Source organism: Bos indicus x Bos taurus, chromosome 3 (assembly GCF_003369695.1).
Source record: "Bos indicus x Bos taurus breed Angus x Brahman F1 hybrid chromosome 3, Bos_hybrid_MaternalHap_v2.0, whole genome shotgun sequence".
In the NCBI taxonomy this organism is placed as follows: Eukaryota; Metazoa; Chordata; class Mammalia; order Artiodactyla; family Bovidae; genus Bos; species Bos indicus x Bos taurus.
In genome coordinates, this window is record NC_040078.1 from 109803660 (window position 1) to 109827165 (window position 23506).

The 23506-nt window shown below is 50.5% G+C and overlaps 1 protein-coding gene and 1 non-coding gene across 5 annotated transcripts; both read left to right on the top strand.

Moving 5' to 3' along the window:
• The first annotated feature begins 3335 nt into the window (after window positions 1-3335).
• Window positions 3336-18825, top strand: TRAPPC3 (trafficking protein particle complex 3). Of its 4 annotated transcripts, none has more exons than XM_027537833.1 (5): window positions 3336-3355; window positions 12422-12519; window positions 12763-12862; window positions 13267-13449; window positions 13895-14636. In XM_027537833.1, the coding sequence occupies exons 1-5, from the start codon at window positions 3353-3355 to the stop codon at window positions 14012-14014; spliced, it is 504 nt and encodes a 167-aa protein (XP_027393634.1). In that variant the 5' UTR covers window positions 3336-3352; the 3' UTR covers window positions 14015-14636. The 4 variants fall into 4 exon arrangements, with proteins under 4 accessions (XP_027393634.1, XP_027393632.1, XP_027393633.1 ...); XM_027537831.1 differs by lacking the exon at window positions 3336-3355 and adding an exon at window positions 3556-3813; XM_027537832.1 differs by lacking the exon at window positions 3336-3355 and adding an exon at window positions 3810-3969.
• TRNAG-CCC lies at window positions 8095-8167 on the top strand. Its single transcript has one exon. It is a non-coding gene; the product is annotated as a tRNA-Gly (tRNA).
• Window positions 18826-23506: the final 4681 nt, after the last annotated feature.

The window sequence follows — 23506 nt, forward strand, 5'->3', positions numbered from 1 at the left end:
GGGTTTGCTGTAAAGGTTAAATAATGCAACATGGATGAAATGCTTAGCACTGAGCCTGGCACATAGGAAGTGCTTAATAAATAAGTATGATGGTGGGCATTCAGAAGTAAAAGCAGATTAGGATGAGGAGCAGAGCCCCATCTTTGTTGTCAGTCATCCTATCTGCAGGGTGAGGGGACCATGTGGGTGATAGAGTCCAGGTAGAGTCCTTTGTGAGGTCAGAGACCTCTGGGCCTGCATCTTTTAGAGCTTACCAGGCCCACACTGAGCCAGGCAGTGATTAGACCAAGAATTCATGAACAGAACCCAATATAGGAGAGCCATCTGGGTTCTGTACCCACAATCTTGAGAGTACAGTAGGAACAAAGACATATATAGGTGGGAATTGTGAGATACCTTCATTACCTGGAGCTCAAGAATAGTAGAGGGGGAAACAGTAACTGAAGATAAAGAGATAGGCCAGGGATGGCCTATAAGAAAAGGTTTGAATGCCAGTTGGCAACATGAACTACATAATGTAGATACTGGGGAGCTGTCGAAGGTTCTTCAGAAGGAGAAGGGTGAGCAATGCTTTGGAACTGGAAATCTTCCATTGTGTCTAATGGTCTAGGATGGACTTTGAGGAGTGCCCTGCAAAGAGTCAGTGTATAGCATTAGCCTACTCAGTGGTTCTCAACCAGAGGCAGTTTTCCACCCCAGGGGACATTTGGCAATGTTTAGAGGTATTTGTGGTTGTCACAACTAGAGATGCTACTGGCATCTAGTACTTAGACACCAGGATGTTGTTTAACATCTTGCAATGCACAGAGCACCTCCTGAACAGAGTCATCAGGCCTAGAAGGTCAATGGTACTGAGGTTGAGGAACCCTTCCCTGGACGGAGGGTGGAGGCACCTGCACTTCCTGGCAAGATGCTAGTTGTTAGGCAACTTGATGGTCAGTTCTCCCGGCCAGCCCCAGGAGGCTTCCTACACACTTGGTGGGTCCACAGGAAGTCCTGAGAGCACTGATGTCCTGTGATTGATACAGTTGGAAGAGACAGATGGAGTGCATTCCTCTCCATTTGCCCCCTAACTGATCAGGATCCTTGGTGCATCCCAGGCCCTGGCAGTTGATCAGATTTAGAGTGGGTATCTCTGAGTTTGGGGCTGGGTGAAAGTGCTCCGTGTTCCCCCCCCAAACATTAGACATCCCAGAGAAGGAGCAAGCAGGGCACTTGCAGCATCTTTGGCGACTGAGAATGCCCTGCCTTCTTCAGTGAGGGGCCCGGGAACTCTGTGGTCTCCCAAGTTCCTCCCCTACGCCCAGGGCAGTCCCCTCCCCCTTCAGGAAACAGGCTTGAATGAGCTGTCAGTTTTACCATGCGGCTGGGCTGGGCTAGGAGTCAGGTCACTGAAATATGTCCCCTTCCTGATCCCACTAGGGGGAGAGCAGGAGCAAGAGCATTTACAACCTCCTAGGTTAGGTGCGGGAGGGTCCAAAGCGGATCTGTCCAAGAGGTGAAGGAAATCACTGGGTGATTTGACAAAGAGATATGAATTGGGACCAAGCCTCTGGAGGCTGTCTCCACTAGTACACAAGTAGGAAATAGGAGGGGCCTCATGGTGGGTGCAGCTTGAGAGACCAGACATCAGATTCTCACACCCACCCTACCCCCAAGGCACAACAGCAAGAAGGGGTCTCTAACCCAGACCACACTGCTAGGGAACTGTAACCTCCAGGGCTCACTCCCTGGGGCTGGAGGTGGGGAATGTCCTTAAAGGCCAGTGTTGACACCAGCTGCAATACCGCTTCCCTCCCTCCAGATCTTGCAGAGGGGAAGTAACAGAGAGGGATTGGTGGGAGGAGGAACTCAGATTCCGGATTAAATAGGTTCAACCTTTTGGGTTCTTGGGCGGGGGGGCCGGGGGGGCCGGGGGCTCTGGTGCTCCTGCTAGGGATGGGAGGCTGTCCCTGCTGCATTAGTTTCCTGGGATAAGGAGCCAGGGTGAGGCTAGGGAGAGGGGTGGCTGTTGTTCTTAAATGTCCTGGCCCCCAAGAGGTGATGGAGAGGGATTGGGAGTTGGGACTGAGAGCCCTTGAAGAAGTTACTAAGGAGCCAGGAGGAGATCTTTTAGATTAGCCTGAGATGGACCCCGCCCCGCCCCCCCCACCTTGATTCAGGACTGGTGACTCTCTCTTGGAGGAGGAGTCCCAGAGAAAAAGAAGCCAGAAGGAGGAATCACAGGCAGAGAGGGGAAGAATCTCAAGAGGCTGTAAGATGGGCAGGGAGAGGCTCCGCCTTCAATCTCTCCAGACCCGCCTGGCCTGACAGCAGGCTGGGTGGGGTCGAGTGGCTGGCTGTGACTGTGACTCAGGTTTCTGTGGGCAGCCAAGGGCAGCCGGCAGGGAGGAGCCCAGACCAACAGACAGGCCAGCCAACTGCAGCTTTCACCTCAGCTGTCCTCTCCTGGGAATGCAGAAGGTTCTTCTCTAACTTTGCTGGCCTCTGAGGGCTAGCCCACCCCTGCGCTCTCATCCCCACCCTCAACTGACCCTCATGCTCTTTCCCAGAGCTCTCAGCCCAGGCACTGACACAGGACAGAGAGTCAAAGGTCACTGCCTCTAGAGAGTCCCCAGCAGGTCTGTGCCACAGGGAGAAGAGTATAATAATAGTTGGTTCTGCACCGAGAGGGACAGACTGGGGGAATCTTGGGTACTGGTTTTCAGGCTGAGCAGCTTGGGCCCCCCAGCCTTCCCCAGCCAGGATGGCTCAAGTCTGGTCGGGCTCGTTGTCATGGTGAAGACTAGGGGCTAGAATGCAGCTGCCAGTCAGGCTACCAGGCCTAAGTCAGAAGACGGGGCTCAGGGACTCATAGCACAGTCCTCTCAGAACTGACTAGCCAGGCAGGGATGGTTGGAGCTGAAACCAAAGAACTATGGTCAGGGACTGTAGGACTTCCCCTTGGTGATGGGTGAGGGTGTGGCCAGCTCATCCCCCTCGTATTTCTGGGGCCTGTTTGCTGGGCTGTGTGTCCAGAGAGTGGCTGAAAGAAAGGGAATGCACGTTTACTTTGTGCCAAGTGCTCTGCATACATGTCTCACCAATCTTCACAACAACTGAGAGAGCCAGCAATTTGCCTAAAATGGCAAAGCTAGGATTAAAATCCAGAACTGGCTGCTACCAACGCCAGTGATCTTTCTTTTCTGGGAACCAGTCTTGTTCTAGGGAAGAGAGAGGGAGAAATTGACCTGAACTTTATCAGACTGGATATTTCATCAGGAAGCCACGGTGGATGCAGGTGCTCGCTGCCTTTGGGGCTTGGGGACAGATGACCGTTCGAAGAGAAAGTCATTGGTGAAATGCTTGCCACATGGTAGGTGGTCATCAAATATTTTTGTAAAGAAGAAGCCAGATCTGTGTAGGAGCCATGGCCAGTTTTCTGGGACATCCTGGGAGCTTCTGGCTTTGAATTGCAGCAACAGCGGAAGAAGCTAGTTTGAAAGAGGGACTTTCCAAGACCATCCCTGACGGGAGGAATTTGCGGAGCATCAGAGTGAGGGTTAGGCAGGGTGGGAAAGAATTGTGTGGATGATACAGGATTACTGCAAGTTGCGGACGCCACCCAGTGGCCATAAACCAGGCGATAGGGAGCCATGTTACAAGAGTTCTCTGTGCGCGGAGCATTCTGGGAGTTGTAGTTGGGCTGCACTAAGGCGTGGTGTTACCAGTGGGACTGTTGGGTGCTGTGGTTCGGCGTTTATTGCGCGGGAATTACCCTCGTCTGCCGGACTACGAGTCCCGTGGTGCCCCGCGGCCAGCTGCGCAGGCGCGGTGAGTCGGTGCCGGTCAATTCTTAACGCTGAGGGGGCAGCTAGCTGGGTCGAGCTGTGTTGGGAGGGGTTGCCGAGTGGGTCTGTGGCGAGGCAGGGTAAGGCGGCCGGCACGATGTCGAGGCAGGCGAACCGTGGCACCGAGAGCAAGAAAATGGTAACCGGAGCGTGTGACCTCGGCGGGTGGGGCGGAATGGAGGTGTTCTGGGGAAGGGGCCCAGCGCGGGGTGCAAGTCTCAACTGGAAAGGCGCCTTCTACCTGCCCTGGGAGGGAGTGGTTCAACTGGAGGGAAGGAAGGGGCTCATTGGTGGGTCGAGAGCGGAGATTAGCTCTGGGAGCGTCCCGAGTGCCGGGCAGGTTGGAGGGCCGCTGGAGGAGCTCGAAGACCTCTTCCCCCGCCACCTGAGTGCTATTGCGTAAGAGACCAACAACGACGGTGACGATAATAGTAGCTCCCACTGTTGCTCTCTTACTGCGTTAGGCACTGGGCCATGCACTTTACGTCTGTTATCTCATTTAATCCGCAAAATAACTCGTCAGGTGGATGATAACATCGCCGCTTTAAAACTCAGATGTTGCATAACTTGCCCCTATTTACAGCTAAGACGAGTTAGGATTTGAACCTAAGTCTCTCTGACATCAAAGCTAATGCTTCAGACTACTGGACTATAATGTCTCCCACACTGTGCCGTGGTCATTGTGAGATGCTCAGGTACTGATTTAACCAGAAAGCAAGAAAGTAAGGGGTGGGCCAGAGTAGGCCGTAAGTGGTCTCCCTCTGGTGAAGGTGGACAGGCTCCCTTCTTGTCCTGGAAATAGTGGGACACCGTCTATCCTAGAAAGTTTGGCTGCTGGTGAGGGCTGGGCCTGGAAAGTAAGGTTGATGATGTTTTTCTCCAAACTAAGGGGATTTCTTGACAGGTGTTTGTTTTCTTTGGCATCTTCGTACTTCCTCTAGAATTGCCCATTTGTCTTTATTTTCCGATTTACAAACTGAGTTATTGAAGGTCGCATGCAGGGCAGATCTGCAGCCTTTTGTTGACACTCAGCTCTACAGAAGATGACCAAACTCCCATTACACCTTTGTATCTTATGCCAGGAACAGCCACCAAATACGGGCAGCTGGAGGCCCTGTGACTCCAGAGTAGTGCTGTACTTTTTCTCTGTTGGATCTCTTTTGAAAAGTTGATAATAGCTGTGGGTCTTCTCCCCAGGAATAGTAAATAGACAAACATAAACAGACATTTACTTACATTTAGGGGGAACTTGTGGGCCCCCGAAAATACTCTGTGAATCATAGGTTAAGAATTCCTGTTTTGGAGGAAATAAGAAAAAGGAAGAAGAGTGTTTTGCTAGGCAATAGTGTCATGCAGGTTAGGGGTCCCCAACCTTTTTGGAGTTAGGAACCAGTTTCATGGAGGCCAGTTTGCCAGTTTTCCATGGGGTGCGGGGGTGCGGGTGACTTGGGGATGGTTCAAGCACCTTACATAATTGTACACTTTGTTTCTGTTGCTGCGTCAGCTCCACCTCAGATCATCAGGCCTTAGATCCCAGAGGTTGGTGACCCCTGATGTATTATAAAAAGCATGGATATTTGTTGGAATCCTGATTGGTCTTCAGTTTACTTATCTATACAATAGGGAAATAATGCCTTTCTAGGATTCACTTTCATGCGTTGGAGAAGGAAATGGCAACCCACTCCAGTGTTCTTGCCTGGAGAATCCCAGGGATGGGGGAGCCTGGTGGGCTGCTGTCTATGGGGTCGCACAGAGTCGGACACAACTGAAGCAACTTAGCAGCAGCAGCAGCAGCAGGATTAAGTGAGATAACAGTGTAAAATGCAAGGGACATCATAAATGTTTATTTTCCTCTCCTTTTCCTCTATGAGCAGATATCAGAAGTCTTCCTGTTTAGTTTTCATATCTAACTCTTTTTCCTATCTTTTTTTAAAACTTAAAACAACACTGAAACTTTTAATACAAGTTTAGCAGGAACCTTCAGTCCCCACCCCGCAAACCCTCAGTATTCACTTAGTTTTGGTGAATTGAGGGAATTAAGGACAGGCATCAGTGCACTCCTGCTTCCAGAGTGTTGCTACTGCTGTGGTCTCTGCTTGGAACCTTCCCCCAGAGAGTATCTAGCTCCTCCTCACCTCATTTACAGGTACTCAGAGGTCACCTCCTCATAAAGGGCTTCCCTGACCTCCTGACTGGTTCTCAATCCCCTTACTCTGTCTCTCTTCAAGCACTGTCTTTTTCATTTAAAATGCTTCATTATAAATTATGTATTTACTTGTTTACTTATAGTCGCCCCATGAGAATGTAGCTCTACGAGAGCAAGGGTTGATTTGTTAACTGCTGTACTCCCAGCTCCTAAAACGATGCCTGGCACCAGGCGGTCTGTGTTAAATGAGTGGCGTGAGGGTTTGGTGCATCCTGTCATTCAGTTCCTGTCGGTACCCACCTCAGGCTTGTCATGTGATCCTCTTTGTGGCCACCTGGTTTTGACATGCTCCCCTTCTTTCCTGTCTGCCTGGGGAGCCTCAGCCTCTAGCAGTCCACTTCCCAGTCAGCCCAGCTTCCTTCTAATTGCTGTGTTCCCAGTTAACCCTTTCGAAACGTAAATGGTTAATATGGCCAAGGAATTAGATCTCTGCTTTTAATCTGTGCAAACAGAAACAACCCATTTGTCTAGCAAACTTTTCCTGGGTCCCAGCTCTGTGTAAAGCGCTGTGGGAAATGCAGAGTTGAAGTCCTAGTCCCCAACCCTGAGAAGCAGTCCTCTATGAGAGAGGTCGAAAAATACACAATGCCGGGAGCATAGACGTGTCTGGGATTGAGCCCTGGCTTCACTGCTTGCTTGTGTGACCTTGGGCAAGTGTCTTCATTGCTATAAATATCAGTTTCACTATCTTTATTAATTTTTGGCCACAGCAAGCAGCTTGAGGAGTCTCAGTTCCCCTATCGGGTACTGAACCCATGCCCCCTGCAGTGGAAGCATGGAGTCCGGAGCACTGGGCCGCCAGGGACGTCCCAGCATCCTTTTCCTTTTTAAATTAAAGTTTATCTACAACGCTGTGTTAGTTCCATGTGCACTCAGTGATTCAATGTGATGAAGTTGGTGCAAACGTAATTTTTTGTTTGGACTGCGGTTTTGCACTGTGACTTTTAAATCATCATAACTAGGCTCAAACACATCTTTATTAATCAGAATAGGAACCAACGCACTGTTTGGTTGTACAGTCAACACATTGTTGCCAACAAGAAATAAGCACGTTCATTCCTATATCGTAAAAATCTGTGATTTGGGATTCGACAAACACTTGAAAAGCATTTTCTGCCTGCCGCTGGTTGTGGAAGCTTTTTCCCTGCAAAAAGCTGTCGAGATGCTTGAAGACGTGGTAGTCAGTTGAATGAGGTCAGGTGAATGTGGCGGATGAGGCAAAACTTTGTTGCCCCATTCGTTCAACTTCTGAAGCTAAGTTGAAGCGCTGGTTGGGCGACACGTGGTCGGGCGTTGCCTTGGCGCAGAACTGGGCCCTTTTCTGTTGACCGATGCTGGCTGCCGGCGTTGCAGTTTTCGGTGCATCTCATCGATTGCTGAACATACTTCTCAGATATAATGATTTCGCCAAGATTCAGAAAGCTGTCGTGGAAGAGACAGGCAGCGGACCACCAGTGACTGTGACCTTTTCTTGGTGCAGCTTTGGCTTTGGGAGGTGCTTTGGAACTTCTTCTTGGTCCAGCCACTGAGCTGGCTGTTACTGGTTGTGATATAAAATCCACTTTTCATCACATATCACAATCTGATTGAGAAATGGTTCGTTGTTGTTGCGTAGAGTAAGAGAAGATGACACTTCAGAATGATGATATTTTTGATTTTCAGCTCATGAGGCACCCACTTACTGAGCTTTTTCACCTTTCCGCTTTGCTTCAAATGCTGAACCGTAGAACGGTTGGCACTGCGTCCTTTGGCCGCTTCTCGTGTAGTTATAACAGGATGAGGTTGGTGGTCCTCTCCATCGGTCACTGCCGTTGCATGCTTGTCAGCTCCCGATGGCTGGCCACCGCGCTCCTCGTCTTCAAGGCTCTCGTCTCCTTTGTGAAACTTCTTGAAGCACCACTGCACTGCACATTTATTAGCAGTTCCTGGGTCAAATGTGTTGATATTGAGAGTTGTCTCTGTTATTTTATGACCCATTTTGAACTTGAATAAGAAAATCGCTCAAATTTGCTTTTTGTGTAACATCATTTCCCTAGTCTAAAATAAACATAAGGGACTTCCCTGGTGGTCCAGTGGTTAAGATTCTGAGCTCCCAATGCAGAGGGCCCAGGTTAGATCCCTGGTCAGGGAACTAGATCCCATATGCTGCAACCAAGAGCTCACGTGTTATAACTAAGATCCAGAGCGGCCAAATAAATATTTTTAAAAAATAATAAAATAAACATAAAAAACACCAAGTAGTGTCATTAGCAAAAAATCATAAAGTGAGAAATGTGCATTAAAATGATGTATAACATAACCACATTTATTTAAGAATGTATTCCAGTATCAAACAGCAGAGTTCAACAGTGTAAAACCACAATTACGTTTGCACCAACCTAACACTATACACAGAGGAGGCAATGGCACCCCACTCCAGTACTCTTGCCTGGAAAATCCCCTCGATGGAGGAGCCTGGTAGGCTGCAGTCCATGGGGTCGCTAAGAGTTGGATGTGACTGAGCGATTTCACTTTCACTTTTCACTTTCATGCATTGGAGAAGGAAATGGCAACCCACTCCAGTGTTCTTGCCTGGAGAGTCCCAGGGACGGGGGAGCCTGGTGGGCTGCCGTCTCTGGGGTCACACAGAGTCAGACACGACTGAAGCGACTTAGCAGCAACAGCAACACTATAGACTACAAAATGGTCAGCACACAGGCATTTTTATTAGTAAAGATATTAATTAACCTTTGTGTGTTTAGGCCTGCCCTTTTTTAGTGTTGTGACTATATTCTCCAGAGCTCAGGTGAGTTACTACTTGAGTAGCAGCCCTCAGAATCTCTGTGACAGGATGGAGAGTGATGAAGAGGGAGGGACTCAGTCTTGTTAGTGACCTTCCTTCCCTAGCATCTTGCGGGGCAGTCACACTGGATTACTTTTGTTGACAAAAATAGTAAGTATGACTCTTAATAAGTATCTTGGAACTTTAGCTCCAAAGGTTAGCCCCCTAAGGAGTTGTGATGTTTTGTTTGGTGCACTGACTACAAAGCTGCCTGAGAACCGTCAAGTACAGTGGCTTACCTGAGTGTAGGGCTTGGCTTAACTTACTCTGCACAGGGTGCCTGAAGTACTTGACTCTGCCAGCATGAAATCACTCCTGTGGTTTCTTGGTCTGCAAAGCATCTTTAAGTCCATTATCTCATTAGACCCTCCCCTTCCATCAACCCTGTGATTGGCACGGCAGATTTCACTGTTACTTTTTTTGTTGGAAAAGATTGAAGTTCAGCAGAGGGAAGTGACTTAGCTCAAGTCTTTCGGCCAGTGACAGGTCTATACTTAGAATCAGGTCTTCTGACTATAAACCCTGGATCCTTCTATATGCCTTACTAATTGCTTTAAAGTTCTTTATAGTGATTCAGAATCTCCCTCTTTGAACCTAGTTCAGAGTGCTTTCTGGCACCACGCCACAGAGAAGCAGTTGAAGAACAAAAATAACAACATCTACTTTTTTTTTTTTTGGTCTATGTGGGATCGAACCCATGCCCCCTGCAGTGGAAGTGTGGAGTCTTAACCACTGGACTGCCAGGGAAATCCTACAGTACCTACTCCTTGCATAGGTACTATGCGGCAGGCACTCTACACACGTTGTCTCACTGATAATCCTGAAGGGCAGATAATGTCACCACTGTACAGCTGGGAAAAGCTGATGTTCAGGGAGATTAAGCAGTGACTTAGGTTGACTTAATAGCTTTTACAGGACAGTGCTGAGCACTAAGAGGAGTGAGTCTCAGTTACTTAACCTAGCGCCTGTAAAATGGGGATAGATAGTGTTTATTTTGCTGACCTCTCATGGTTGTTGTGAAGATCAATAAGTAACTATCTCTGAAGAGACTCTAAAAAAGTTTTATAAATGTTAACGATCATTATTATTAAACATAATTAAAGCAGTCTGAAAGTAGAAGTTTTGAGAAGAGATTCCTGTTTCCGTTGGGAGGAAGAATGTGCTTCTGTTCAGTGACGAAATGGGGCTGGTTGAATTATGTGACCTTTATGGTACCGTGGAACCTTAAGTTATACCGGTCTTCAGACTGCAGCCTCTCGTTACTTCTCTGAGTTCCTCTCCTGTTTCTCTTGGGTTTACTCATCTCTAGCCACACTGCTGTCCTAGCTGTGTCTCACACATAGCAGACGTACTCCCACCTCAGGGCCTTACACTTGCTGCCTTCAGTTTTTTCACCTACATGTCTTCATGGCTTTCCCTGATTACCTTCGGGTCTTTGTACAACCATCATCTTAATGAGGCCTTTTCTAACTACCCTATCTAAAATTGACACCCCCCGCATACACATATGCTGCTGCTAAGTCGCTTCAGTCGTGTCCAACTCTGCGACCCCATAGACGGCAGCCCACCATGCTCCCCCGTCCCTGGGATTCTCCAGGCAAGAACACATACAGGTGAACATAAATATTCACTAATCTTCTTTTATGCTCATTTTCCTCCGTGGCTCTTATACTGTCTGGCACACCGTTTATTTATTCAGTTCATTGCTTGTTTCCCTCCTGTTAGTAGTTCCTGGTACATAGTAAACCTTGAATGAAAGGTTTTTCCTACACTACAACTCATTCCTGTTTTTAAGGTCTGAAGACCTTTTAAGGTGTGCACTATTTATGTCATGAGCTATTCCACATAGGCTTGGTTCATAATTGAGTGGAGATAAACTTAGAAATTAAGAGAGGCTGTGGAGAGTCTGGGTCAGATTCCATTCCCAGATTCCAGGCTTCTTGATTGTGTGAGCACCGACAGATCTGTTTAGGGCCTTGATTTTTCTTACTGATAAATTGAGGGCTGCTGCATGTTTAAAGTGCTTAATAACATCGTGATACGTATGTTACTTGGCATCATGGTGGGCAAGGCTCTTGGATTCTCCATCCAAGGACTCATTAATAATGCAAGGAAAGCTCTCCTGATTTAATGCCGCAGCGCCAACTCTATGGACTGGTTACTGCTGGACTGTCTCCATCCATTCACGCCCAGGCCACTCTAATGCCAAACCCTTAACTTTACTAAAAATCATTCTTCTGCTTAATAGCTCCCCTTTAACTGCCATACTTGGTAATATACCCTGATCTTGGAGATACCCTGATCTGTTTTAGTTGAATTTAGAGAGCTTACTTTTTCAGAAGCTGATTCTCTTTGACTCCGTAGTACAGCTATCTTTTGTTTTTTTTGGGGGGGGAGGTGATTAATACTGCAGTTGTGGGGAACAGTGAGCAGAATGAACAGTGGCTTAGAAACTTCTGGTTTCTGTCTCCCCGATTACTTTTGTCAATAATTAGCTGTCCTTGGACAAATCACTGAACCATTCTGAGGCTCAGTTTCCTCATCTCTAAAACCAGATTGGTTCCTGCCCTTTATGCTTTACAGAGTTAGTGTGGAATGGAAACTGAGATAATGAAAAATAGAATGCAGTATGTAAGCAAAAGGCACTCGCATTACCCTTCTTGCAGTGACCTCATCGCCAGGCCATGAGGATGAGGTGAGGAATAATGGGTCCTGGGAGTCTGGGCTTTGACTTTATCTTCCTCAGAAGACTTTCAGACAGGAATGTGCTCTGCTGCAAGTCTGACAAGCCTCCATGCAGAAGGGACTGCTTGGGTGGCACTTGATTTTCAGCCTTACTTCTATGTAAGTACGTTGACCCAGATGTTAACACGTTTCTCACTTTAACTTTGATAATGCCTTTGCTCCAACCTGCTGCTTTTATTCTATAGTCTTGTATTTGCTGTTCCTTTCACCTTCCCATCTCTCTGTTTTTTGGTAGGTAGGTGACAGGATTCTTTATCTGAGAAAGAGATTCTGTGATTCTAACTGTGGTTGTAATAGAAGCCAGTCCAGGTCAATATTGTGTTCCAGGCACAGAAAAGATTGTATTTCCTTCAGTTACCCCTTTTCTGCAAACACTTGAGCTGTGTCAAGAGGAACATTATTTTTTCCCCTGTTGGTGACTTGGAGGGGTCTTCACTAGTGCAGTGGACTTCATCTGGTACTTCATTCCTCCCTGCTCCTCTGCTGCTCCTAGACGGGGCCTTAGGAGTGCAGTTAGGCTTGGCAGCTGTGGTGGGGTCCTGGGTCAGCAGAAGTCACCTCGGCGTGTTGGAAGGGTGACTACTTAGTGGATGAGGCACCTTTCTCAGCCCATTTTCTAGTGGGTCTGGTTGCAGCCCTGTTGCATTGACCCTAGGGAGCCAGATTCTTTGGCTACTCCACAGAGGATGATGCTCTTTCCCACCGGACACCAGTAACCTTCCTTTGAATTCTGCCAGTTGCATTGAGGCTGATCTAGACTCTCACCACACTTTCTCTTTTGTGTGGCTTGCTCCTGACTGCCTTTTCAATCTCTTTTAGAGCTCTGAGCTCTTCACCCTGACCTACGGGGCTCTAGTTACCCAGCTCTGCAAGGACTATGAAAATGATGAAGATGTGAATAAACAGCTGGACAAAATGTGAGTGAGCTCCTCTGTGGGAGAGACAGGAATGAGACTCCTGAGCATACCGAATCTCCGTGGTCCCTTAGAGCCCAGAACAAGGTCCTCTGTCACAGCCAACCCTTCTGGTGCTGTTTCCACTGCTTATTTATTGGGAGGTTTGGGGATTGTCCTCATTGTCCCTTACCACCAACAGCATTACATGCAGACATAAGACATTCAGACCCCATAATATAGTCGGTTCTCTCATTTCTTTCCCAGGGGCTATAACATTGGAGTCCGACTGATTGAAGATTTCTTGGCACGGTCAAACGTCGGGAGGTGCCATGACTTTCGGGAAACTGCAGATGTCATTGCCAAGGTCATTATCCTGGGCCACCAGGCCATGCTGAAGAATTGTCATTGGAAGGCACTGCTTACCACCTTCTTCCTTAGAGAGGCCCTTAGTATTCCAGAAGAATAGCTACAGCTGTCTGGGCCAAAGAAGCCTTCCCTGGTGGTTTAAGAATAGTACAGATTATGAGAAAGGGAAGAATGGTTGGGAGCACCCCTGTGGATTAAAGCCCCACTGGAAGGAGAGGGGTGCGGAGTTGTGCACAGTTGCTTTTCCTTCTTTGCCCTGAATACCTGAAGCTTCAGTGTCTTGCGGAGGCCCCAGTTTTTTCCAGAGCCACTTAAGTCCCCTTTCTGGCCCCATCACTTCACCTTACCTGGTGCACAGCCCCTCCTGCTCTTCCCGTAGTGCCATTGTGTGTCTCCTGACAGGTGGCATTCAAGATGTACTTGGGCATCACTCCAAGCATCACCAATTGGAGCCCAGCTGGTGACGAATTCTCCCTCATTTTGGAAAATAATCCCTTGGTGGACTTCGTGGAACTTCCTGATAACCACTCATCCCTTATTTATTCCAATCTCTTGTGTGGGGTGTTGCGAGGAGCCTTGGAGATGGTGAGTGCAGCTCTTTTCCTTCTGAGACACCTGAAAGGTGGTAGGGTCTTAATACATGCTTGAATGAATGAATGAGAGTGAAAAGAAGGGTCTAGAGCTCACCTGGCACTTCGCTGCTGGAGATGGTGAGGCTGCCAAGCACAGGATCCCAGTTGGAGATCTCTACATGGTGGTGATCCTCATTGCTTAGGCTGGGAGGCGGTGCCATCAGCCCCCAAAGCCCAGGAGCATCCATTCCCAGATTGGCTTATCTGGTGGCAGTTTAATTTGCGAGTGTTCTTTCTAAGTCTCCCGTTGGGTCGGGGCCACTGCCTTTTACACAGGAGCTAGCAACCTTGTCCTTGTGGAAACCAGCCCCCTTGTCTAGGCTGCTCTAGGTGAGGCAGTTACAGCTGCATCCCCAGTGATTTCACAGAGGCCCGTTCATTTTCACACTGTCCCCCAGGTCCAGATGGCTGTGGAGGCCAAATTTGTCCAGGATACCCTGAAAGGAGATGGTGTGACAGAAATCCGGATGAGGTTCATCAGGCGGATTGAGGACAACCTCCCAGCTGGAGAGGAATGACCATCCCCAGGACTTCAGGGCAGCTAGCAGAAGCACTTGTTGGATCAGAAAGCCTCAGTGCTCCTTCTGCCTTTGAGAATTCAGTGACTCTTTAACGGATGTTATATATTCTTCTAACCTTGTTTCCATTCTCCGTGTTAATAAAGAGCAGACTGTGATATAGTCTGTTTACCTACAAGTGTGCGCATTCAGGAGCGAAATTCTGTGCTCCCTTTCCCTTCAAAGGGGCTGGATGTAGTCATCCTTGGTTGGACTAGAAGGAGCTCCAACCATTTTACATTCCTGTTTGAATTTTCCAAAGCAGAACCCACGTTGACCCCATTAAGAGGCAAACCTCGCACACCTATACCTGGGTCTTCAGAAAGTCATTGGTGAGTGACTGTAGGGGGTCCAGAACTCACCGGACAGGGAGGAGATGGTGGGAGGGGCGGGGCGGATTTGCCCTCCAGTGCTTGCCAGGAAAGGGGAGCCAGTCATGCCAGAAACATTGACTTCTGGGAAACCACCCAGGTCTCTCATTCCTCCCTGCTGTTTGGAGGCAACATCTCCTCTTTTTACAGAGGGTCCATCTTTTTTTCTTACAAATTCTTCAATAAAGACACATTCTTGAGTGAAACCCCAATCATGTCCTGTTTTCTTTCTGCTCAGCCCTGGGAATTTTGTTACAATGTGGTGTGGAGACCTGCTGGGTTCTGTGCCCTACCTTGATTTTATCTAATCCAGAAACACGTCTCCCTGTGGACCAGAGTCTGGGAAGTCTGGGAGCAAATGAGGCTCCTTCAGAGTCATTTTTGAGTCTACTGTCTATAGCAAAATCTAGATGTAGACCAGTATCCCAGATGTTCCTAAAATGGACTATCCTGGGCTCTTGGCCACCACGTTGGAGGATTTGGCTAGAAAGACCATGAAAACCTTGTTAGGGTGCCATTTAATGAGTGCTTACCAAGTGTCATCACTGCACTGAACACTTTGTATGCATTATCTAATTCACGGTAATATCATTTTTAGGAGAAGGCCACAAGTTGCCCAAGGTCATACAGCTAGTAAGTGGAGAAGCTAGGGTTCAAAGCCCCAGCCAGACTCCATAAGCCCATGTCTTTTTTTTTTCTGTGCTGGGTCTTAATTGTGGTACATGGGATCTAGTTCCCCGACCAGGGATAGAACCTGTGCCCCCTGCAGAGGAAGGTGGATCCTCAACCCCTGGACCACCAGGGAAGTCCCCACAGCCCACATTCTTAACCATGATGCCGGTTCACACTGTGGGATGGTGGGGCAGCAGGCCTGCGGATCCCTCTCTCAGTCTCACAGAGCTTAGGGTAGCTTTTAAACAGAGGGGTCAGAGGTCAGCAGGCCATATTTGGTAACACTCTTCTTGGGGACAGCCTCTGGCCTTGAGGTCCAGATATTCAGGTTGTTGGGGTGAAACAGAACCCCAAACCTTCCCCAAGGTTAGTGGACAAGCCTGAGATGAGGGGAGCATTGTGCTTGAAGTGTGTCTGGTCATAAAGTTCTAGGGCACTAGAACTCCCGACCTGCCTCCTCCAGCTGGGTTAAGCTGCTGACGAGGAGGAAAGATCACTTCCGGGGGCCATAAAGAAGGCCGAGCGCCGAAGAATTGATGCTTTTGAACTGTGGTGCTGGAGAAGACTTGAGAGACCCATGGACTGCAAGTAGATCAATCAATCCTAAAGGAAATCAGTCCTGAACATTCATTGGAAGGATTGATGCTTAAGCTGAAGCTCCAATACTTTGGCCTCATGTGAAGAACTGACTCATTGGAAAAGACCCTGATGCTGCAAAAGATTGAAGGCGGGAGAAGGGGATGACAGAGGATGAGATCACTGACTCGTGGACATGAGTTTGAGCAAGCTGCAGGAGTTGGTGATGGACAGGAAAGCCTGGCGTACTGCAGTCCACGGGGTCGCAGAGTTGGACACGATTGAGCAACTGAACTGAACTGATGCTTCCTCTAGGATCCCCTTCTTCTCCAAGCCTCTTTACCTCCCCCTCCAGAGACATATGGTTTGGGGCCCCAGTGCAGGCACCGCATTTTGGTCAACTGCATCCTCAGCACCCAGCATGGGGTTGGGTGCAGTCACACCAGAGTGTGAGGGAATGAGCGCACGGCTGATGGAGTGAATGTTGGGGCCCGATGTGGAAAGCGTGTGGTGTCTGGACCTGCCAAGAAAAGTGTGCTGCACCACCCTTGGTTTCTCCAGGGGGGCCCTCGCCCTTCCTCTCCTCCTAGTACCACAGCCTACTTTCCAGCAGCTGTTTGTATGGCGTGAGGTTTTGGATATTTCCTTTCCCAGAATTTAACTTGGGCAGCATTACAGGGTCGGAAAGCTGTGGAAACAAAGTCCCCTTAGTAAGTTCTCCCAATTACAACTTCACAGTTGTGTGATGTGCATTCAGGGGCTGAGGGAAGGGAAAGGGCTGAGGGCTATGAGCTATTCGGAACATCACCTCATTCTCTCCCCAGATGAGCCAACCATACAAGGCCGAGCTACCCAACAGCTGCTCCCCCCACCTCTGAAATTAATTAGCTGTAGATTACATACCCCTTTGCTTTACTGTGGCTGAGGTTGGACCACCCCCTGCCCCATAACCCCCAGGCTAGGCCATTCCCCATTCATGATGTACTGGCACACCCTCCTGACAAGAAGGGGCAGGGTTGCCTGGCTATATGGGAATGGCTGACTAACCAGGTGGGGTTCCCAAAGAGCCTGGATAGCGGGAGAAGTCCATGCTGGCGGCTTTGGGGCTTGGCGCTGGCTGGGCAGAGCGCTAAGGAAAGGCCTTGTCTGCAGCCTTTGGCCACCAGGGGTCTCCAGATCACCACTAACATCCCAGAGAGTAACCATGGGATCCCTGGTTTTCAGAATTTGCCAGAAGATGCACCTGATGGAGCAAATCTCAGAGGCTGGTCAGAGCCTGAAAGTGCCCCCTTCCTTTAGTCACAACCATTTGAAAACAAAGCTCCCATGGCTGCCCAGGGTGTTGGAAAAAACACATTGGCAAAGAAGTCTCTGGCTTCCATTCACACCCCATACTCTCATACTCCTGAGTATGAGACATCCAACCTCCCGAGTTGGATGCGCTAGCTCTGAGCCCTTGTCTAACTAACTCCCTCACTTCCTGAGTGGAGACCAGAGTACCAGCCCTCTTCCCCTGATGTAAGAGGGTCCTGTCCCTGCCCCAGCCCCCAACAAGTGACATTTCCAGATTCAGGGTACCCCTTTCTCTGGCAGATTGGCTGCCCCCTACATTTGTCCTGGGCATCCAGGTCTGAGAAGGAGGTGGCCACAGAGCCCCAGGAGCAGAAATGGCATTAAGTAAAATTAAAACAGTCTCCTAACAAGTAGTTCATTGTGGCTGCTAGGGGGTGGCGGTGCAGGAAAGGCATCCTCCATTCTCCTGGAGCTTAAGTGCTACCATGTGCTGTTCCCTGGAAGCCAGAGGGCCGGTGGGAGGGAGGGGAGGGTGGCGGCAGGCGTGGAGCCTCGCTTTTACCAATCCCCAGCCTTTGATGTAGGGCCAGGTCTGACCCCAGGACGGCCGCTGGCCACTGCCAGGGGAGCTGTGGGATGCAGCGCATTCCTGGGGGCAATTTGCGCTTCTGGCAGAAGGAGAGGAAAGTTTCTACTGTGGGGAAGGGGGTGGAGAGAGGGCGCTGCAGCAGAGTTGAGGGGGTGGGTGCTGTAAGGAATAATGGAGGGAGTCAAGGCACAGGGCAGCAGCCTCCTGACTCGACCTGGCTCACTTAGCCTGTGAGCTCGAGGCCTGCTCCAGGAAGCCTTCTCTGATGGACCCAAAACAGGTGAGAAGCAGTACCCTCACCCCCCACCACACAGGTATAGCCCTGGGAGATGCTGAGAGAAGCAGCTGCTTGTCCCTCCTGGCTCTGGAGGCCTGGACCATCAGTCATGGGGGCATCTAGGACCGAGCCAGGCTGGAAGAGGGCTGGGAAGATGGCTTGATGAGCATGACAGCATGTGAGTGAGTGCAGACCAGTGTTATTCATAGCAACAGCTAATATTTATTGCAGAGCGACTCTGCCAGTGCTAGTCTAAGCACTTCACATGCATCTCTCGTTGAGCATTCACAATACCCCTATCATTATTCCATTTTGCAGATAAGAAAACCGAGATGCACAGCTGACACATAGTGGATTCAGGACTTGAACCAAAACAGCCCAGGATTGGACACCACGCTCTTCTCCAGTATATTCTGGGTTGCATATGTGTGTTTTGTATTTCCCTGGGTGACTGTTTGCCTGTGTTCCTTGAGGAGTGTGTCTGTTATGTGAATTCTTTCATTTAATGAAAATGTAGCCCTGAGTTGAGGGCTGGAGACACGATGCTGGGAGCTTTTATCCGTGGGGAAGCAGCTGAAGGCATGTATGGTGATGGGGAGGACAGGTTGAAAACGTGGAGCCAAGGGTGAGCCCCAGCTCTGCCACTTATTGGTTATGTGACTCTGGATGAAGAATTGGAACTCTGGTCCTTAGTTTTTTTGTCTGGAAAATGGGGATAATAATGCCTACCTTGCTGACTGTTTTGAGGGTAAAACAAAATGAAGTATGTGTATTTCCTGGCCTAGGCTGAGTGTTCCCTAATTGGCAGTTATGATGAACATGATATTTGGGGGAATTATCTTGCAGAATTGCTGTGTGTGGATATATGAGTGTCTGCAGATGGTAATTTTGCAAAATCAAGTCCATGCCTCTATTGTTCATTGCTGTATCCCCAAGTGTCTAGCATCATTTTCAGCACAAAGCAGGTACTCAATAAATTTTTATTCACTGTTGACTAAGTGTAAGAATGGAGTAAGGAGGGCCCATAGAGAGAGGGTGGATGGGCAGTGTGAACTCAGGGCAAAACGAAAATGCAGAGCCCCTGGTTCAGAAAAGATGACCCAAAAGAGCCCTAAACCAAGCCCTTCTGAGCTGCAGGCCCATGAAGCCAGCCCCAGCCTCCCCTTGCCTTTGAGCATCACCAGCCCCCAGCCCTCCCCCAGCCCAGCTGGGAGGGAGTATAGGAGACTCCGCCCAGGCCTGTGCTTCCCAGGCTGCCTGAGGATTGCTCAGTGTAAGCAGGCCAGGAAGGGACTCAGTGACCTGCAGACGTCTCCCCCAGGGAGCCCCTCCTGAGCCAGGCCATTCCTGAGAGCAGCCCTCTTGCCCTCCATCTGTCTAGGAACTTACCCCCCACCCCAAACCACCAACCAGGCCTCTGGGTGGTCTGGGCACATGTGGTCACATTTAGATGTTGATTGAAGCAAAATTGTTATAAGATTAGAATATTTAAGGTAACTTCAATTTCCATGGAATTACTGGGATTTTTGAGGATGGGGCTGAGAGGTCCCCAGGGGTGGAAGTGAGGAGAACGGTGGGGGCTGCAGGAGGGGTCTTCATTACCCTAGTTCTGTAAGAGAGGCCTCTGGTAGCTGGAAAGAAAGAAGGGCTCAAGAGAGGGACGGGCTTCCCAGGAATTGTAGAACCAAGAGTCCAGTCCCCTAGGGAGTGGGGTGGGCATGAAGGTGTGCAGAATCACCAAGACCCTGGGAGAGTAGGGACAGTTACCAGCACCCACCCCCTCCCCAGATGACTTGCACACCCCAGGCCACACATCCATGCTAACGTCCCTCTCTCCCCTCAGTTTGCCTGGCAGATGGAAGGGATGGCAAGAGGAAGATTCCGTTCAGGTCCTCCCCAGGCTCCAACCTAGAGTGGTTGGAGCCCAGAGAGTTTTCTTACTGACTTGTCAAGACAGAAATCTAGAAGGAGTGGGAGAATCACGGTGACAGTAATCACAATTGCTAACATTAGTTAAGTCGTTACTATGTGCCAGGCTTGGGTTAAGCCCTTTATAGTCACTGTTTCTAAGAGGCCCGATAGCATGGTGGGAAAGCGGGGAGACTGGGGAGCCAGCCTGCATGGAGTCGCTTCCCAGCTCACCCACTTCCTAGCCAGGTGACCATGGGTGAGTCAGTTAACCCCTCTGTGCCTCTGTTTTCCCACCTGCACAGTGGGGACAATACTCTTATCTATCTCAAAGGACTGGTGTGAGGATTCAACGAGTTAATCCGTGAGAAGTTCTTAGAACAGTGCTTGGTATGGAGTAAGAGCCCCGCAAGGGTTAGCTGTTGTCATCAGGGACTATCATTATCCCCCTTTTAAAGAGGAGGAGTTTGAGGTTTGAAGAAATGAGGTCACTTGCCCACAGTCACAAAGAGGCAGAACTGCGATCCCAACCCAGGTCTGCGTGACTCCTCAGCCCGTGCTCTAAACGGGGCAGGAGAGGCCATCATCGGCTCTGCCAGGGCTGTGCTAAGCAGGTTACGAGCCTCGTCTGGTTCACTTTAACCAACCATCACATTTCCTAGAACAGTCCTTGAATCCCTTTTTTTTGGCCTCAGATTCTTGTGGCTGAGGAAGTCCAGAGATGGGTAGCAACTTGTCCAAGGCCACACAGCAGGCAACCACAGGCAGAGCTGACCCACTGATATCTAGGCACCACCAGAGACAGATCAAGGCTGAGCAGGGGGGGATGGGGAACCGGCTGGGCGTCTGGCCTGGCTCTTAGCCCAGAGGTGAGCCTTGGCAGGAAAGTCTGCGACCTATGGCACACAGATACTCATTTCCTACCTTGAAGTTTGCTGGGCCAAGAACTGGTAGAACAGCAAGCGGCTATGGAGGGTCGTGGCAAGACTGTCTCAGCCTTGCTTTGGGGAGGGGCAGCTGAGGCCCACCTTAAGGGTCCAGTGAAGACCAGGGACCACAGGACAAAGGACAGGGCCAGACTTGGCCTCCTAGGGCCGGCTGAAAGGTGCAGGAGCTGGAGCCCTCTCTGCCTGCAGGGCCTTCAGCAGGGGGAGAAGAAGAGAGGCGGGGGATGTATGAGGCACGTAGAACCAGGCTGGCGGGGGGCTCAGGAAAGTGTAAGGGGTGAGTCAGAAGAATCAGCGGAGAAGGCGATGGCACCCCACTCCAGTACTCTTGGCTGGAAAATCCCATGGATGAAAGAGCCCTGGTGGGCTGCAGTCCATGGGGTCACGAAGAGTCGGACAGGAGTGAGCGACTTCACTTTCACTTTTCACTATTATGCATTGGAGAAGGAAATGGCAACCCACTCCAGTGTTCTTGCCTGGAGAATCCCAGGGACGGGGAGCCTGGTGGGCTGCTGTCTATGGGGTCACACAGAGTCAGACACGACTGAAGCGACTTAGCAGCAGCAGCAGCAGAAGAATCAGAGGTAGGATCACGTGGGGGACTAAGTGTGTATTGCAGCAACTGTGTGCGTGGGGCCCATGGGACCCCTTCCCCAGCACAAGAGGTACCTCGACTGCTTGCTTCACCAGCACCCCCATCACTGAATTCCCTCCCCCCACCCACCCCAGAACAGCTCACACTCAGAGCTAAAAACTCTACATGGATTAATGGATTTAATCCTCACAACAAGCCTATGAGAGCTTTTCAGATGAGGAAACTGAGGGTTCAGAGGTTAGGCAACTTGCTCAAGACACACATTTGATGAGTGGTGGCTCTTGGACTTGAACCCAGGCAGTCTGACTCCAGAGTCCCTGCTGTTTAGCTTCCACCCCCTCCCTGACCAGTCAGACCCGTCTGATCCCCATCAAGGGCCTAGTTTTCACACCAGCTTGGGGAAGGGCTGCAGCTCTCCACTCCAGCCAGTCTCCTGTTAGGAATCCTGCCACCCAGGCCCCCTCCCCTTTCCCCGGGCAGTGCCCTAGCCTGGCTCCCCTGCAGTCCCTCTGTGCTTGCTCAGGCCAGGAGGCCAGGCCCAAAGACCCCGTGCAACCCCGCCCCACTCTGAGGGCCAGGATAGGAGTGGGCCCAGACTCTGGAGGTAGGTGAGGGTGAGAGGCCCCGTCTAGAAGTGGCGGGACTGGTGTGTACCTTGGCAGGGGGACAGCAAAGTGGGAGGCCCTTGGAGGGCAGGCAGTGGGAGAAGGAGGGGGCCATGGAGGTGGGCCCAGACCCAGAGACAGACAGCCGTAGGCCCTTCCTGCTTCTCTGCCGGACCTGTGGATGGTCTTTCCTACTTAGACCAGACAGACAGACATACACACCCCCTCACCCCAACATACCTTCTAAAACTCCTCCCCGCACTCCCTGCCTCTACTTCCTCCCCAATGGCTACTCCTTTGGCCTCTGCTGCCTGACTCCTGTTCCTTCAAACCCAACCACCAGCCCCTGCCAGTCCCATAGAACTGTGACATCTGACCCTGGGCCTCCCTGGCCTTCTAGAAACACCCTGCCTTTGCTTTCTGAGTCACTGCTTTCTTGGTTTCTCCCCAACTCCCAGTCCCACCTTCCAAATCTCCTTTGCAGACCTCTCCTCCCCCTGCATGTCCTCTTAATGTTAATGGCCCTGGCCTGAGCACTTCTTCCCTGAACATCACTCCCATGGCCTCAGTTACCATCTGTATACCACGGGCTCCTATTTCTAGCTCAGAACTCTGCTGGATACCTGGAAGCCCACACGGGTGTGCAACCAAGTACATCCGGCCATCTTCCTTCCGAGCCACCAGCTCCCCGCTGCCCAGCCAGGAACCTAGACTCTGTCCTCATTTCTAGGTCTAGGTCCTTTGCCCCCGCCTCCAAATCCTGCCTATTCCACCTCCTTGACTCCTCTTGCTGTTGTTTCATTGTTTGTTTTGGGGAGCTGCATGCTGGGCATGTGGGATCTTAGTTCCTGAACAGTAGCCTCCTCCAGCGTCCCTGCCTCTGTTTTTCTCCGCAGAGAAGTCAGGGGACTCTTTCTAAAATGCAACTCTGACCACCTCACTGCACTGCTCCAGAGCCTTCAGTGGCTCCCCATTTCCTTGAAGTGACGTCTAACCAGCTTCTTCATGGCCTACAAGATCCTGCTGCCCGCCTCTGTGTGCACGCAGGCTTACGTCCCTAAACCCAGAATGCGCAGATGACCAGCGCCCTTGCTCCCGCCAGCCCACTAAGTCCTGGCCCTCGGGCTAGGTCACCACTGCCAGGAAGCCTTCCGACAACTGCTCACGTATGGCCCACCATCCCTGTGCTGGGCTTCCTAGGTGGCTCCATACTAAAGAATCCGCCTGCCAATGCAGGAGACACAGACCGCGATTGTATTCTTGCCGTGGACAGAGGAGCCTGGTGGGCTTCAGTCCCTGGGGGCGCAAAGAGTGGGACATGACTGAGCCACTAAACCACAATCTCGGTGCCGCCCCTTCCCCGCGCTGAGCACACCATGCCCTCCCCGGCGCCAGGTCTGGGTCTGTGTCCTCCTTTCGACGGGTGGCCCAGAGTGCAGGGGGCCCCAGACGCTGGCACAATGTGCGTGGCACGAGGGTGCATGGGGGCTGCGCTGCCCGGGATATCGCGGGGTGGGGGTTTCCGAGTGGGTCGCGGGAGGGAGGCGGCTGTCGAGGCCGGGCTGGGCGCGCGCTCGGCCGGGCGGGGCGCGGGCCTTGGCGGCGGCTGTGGAAAGAGGG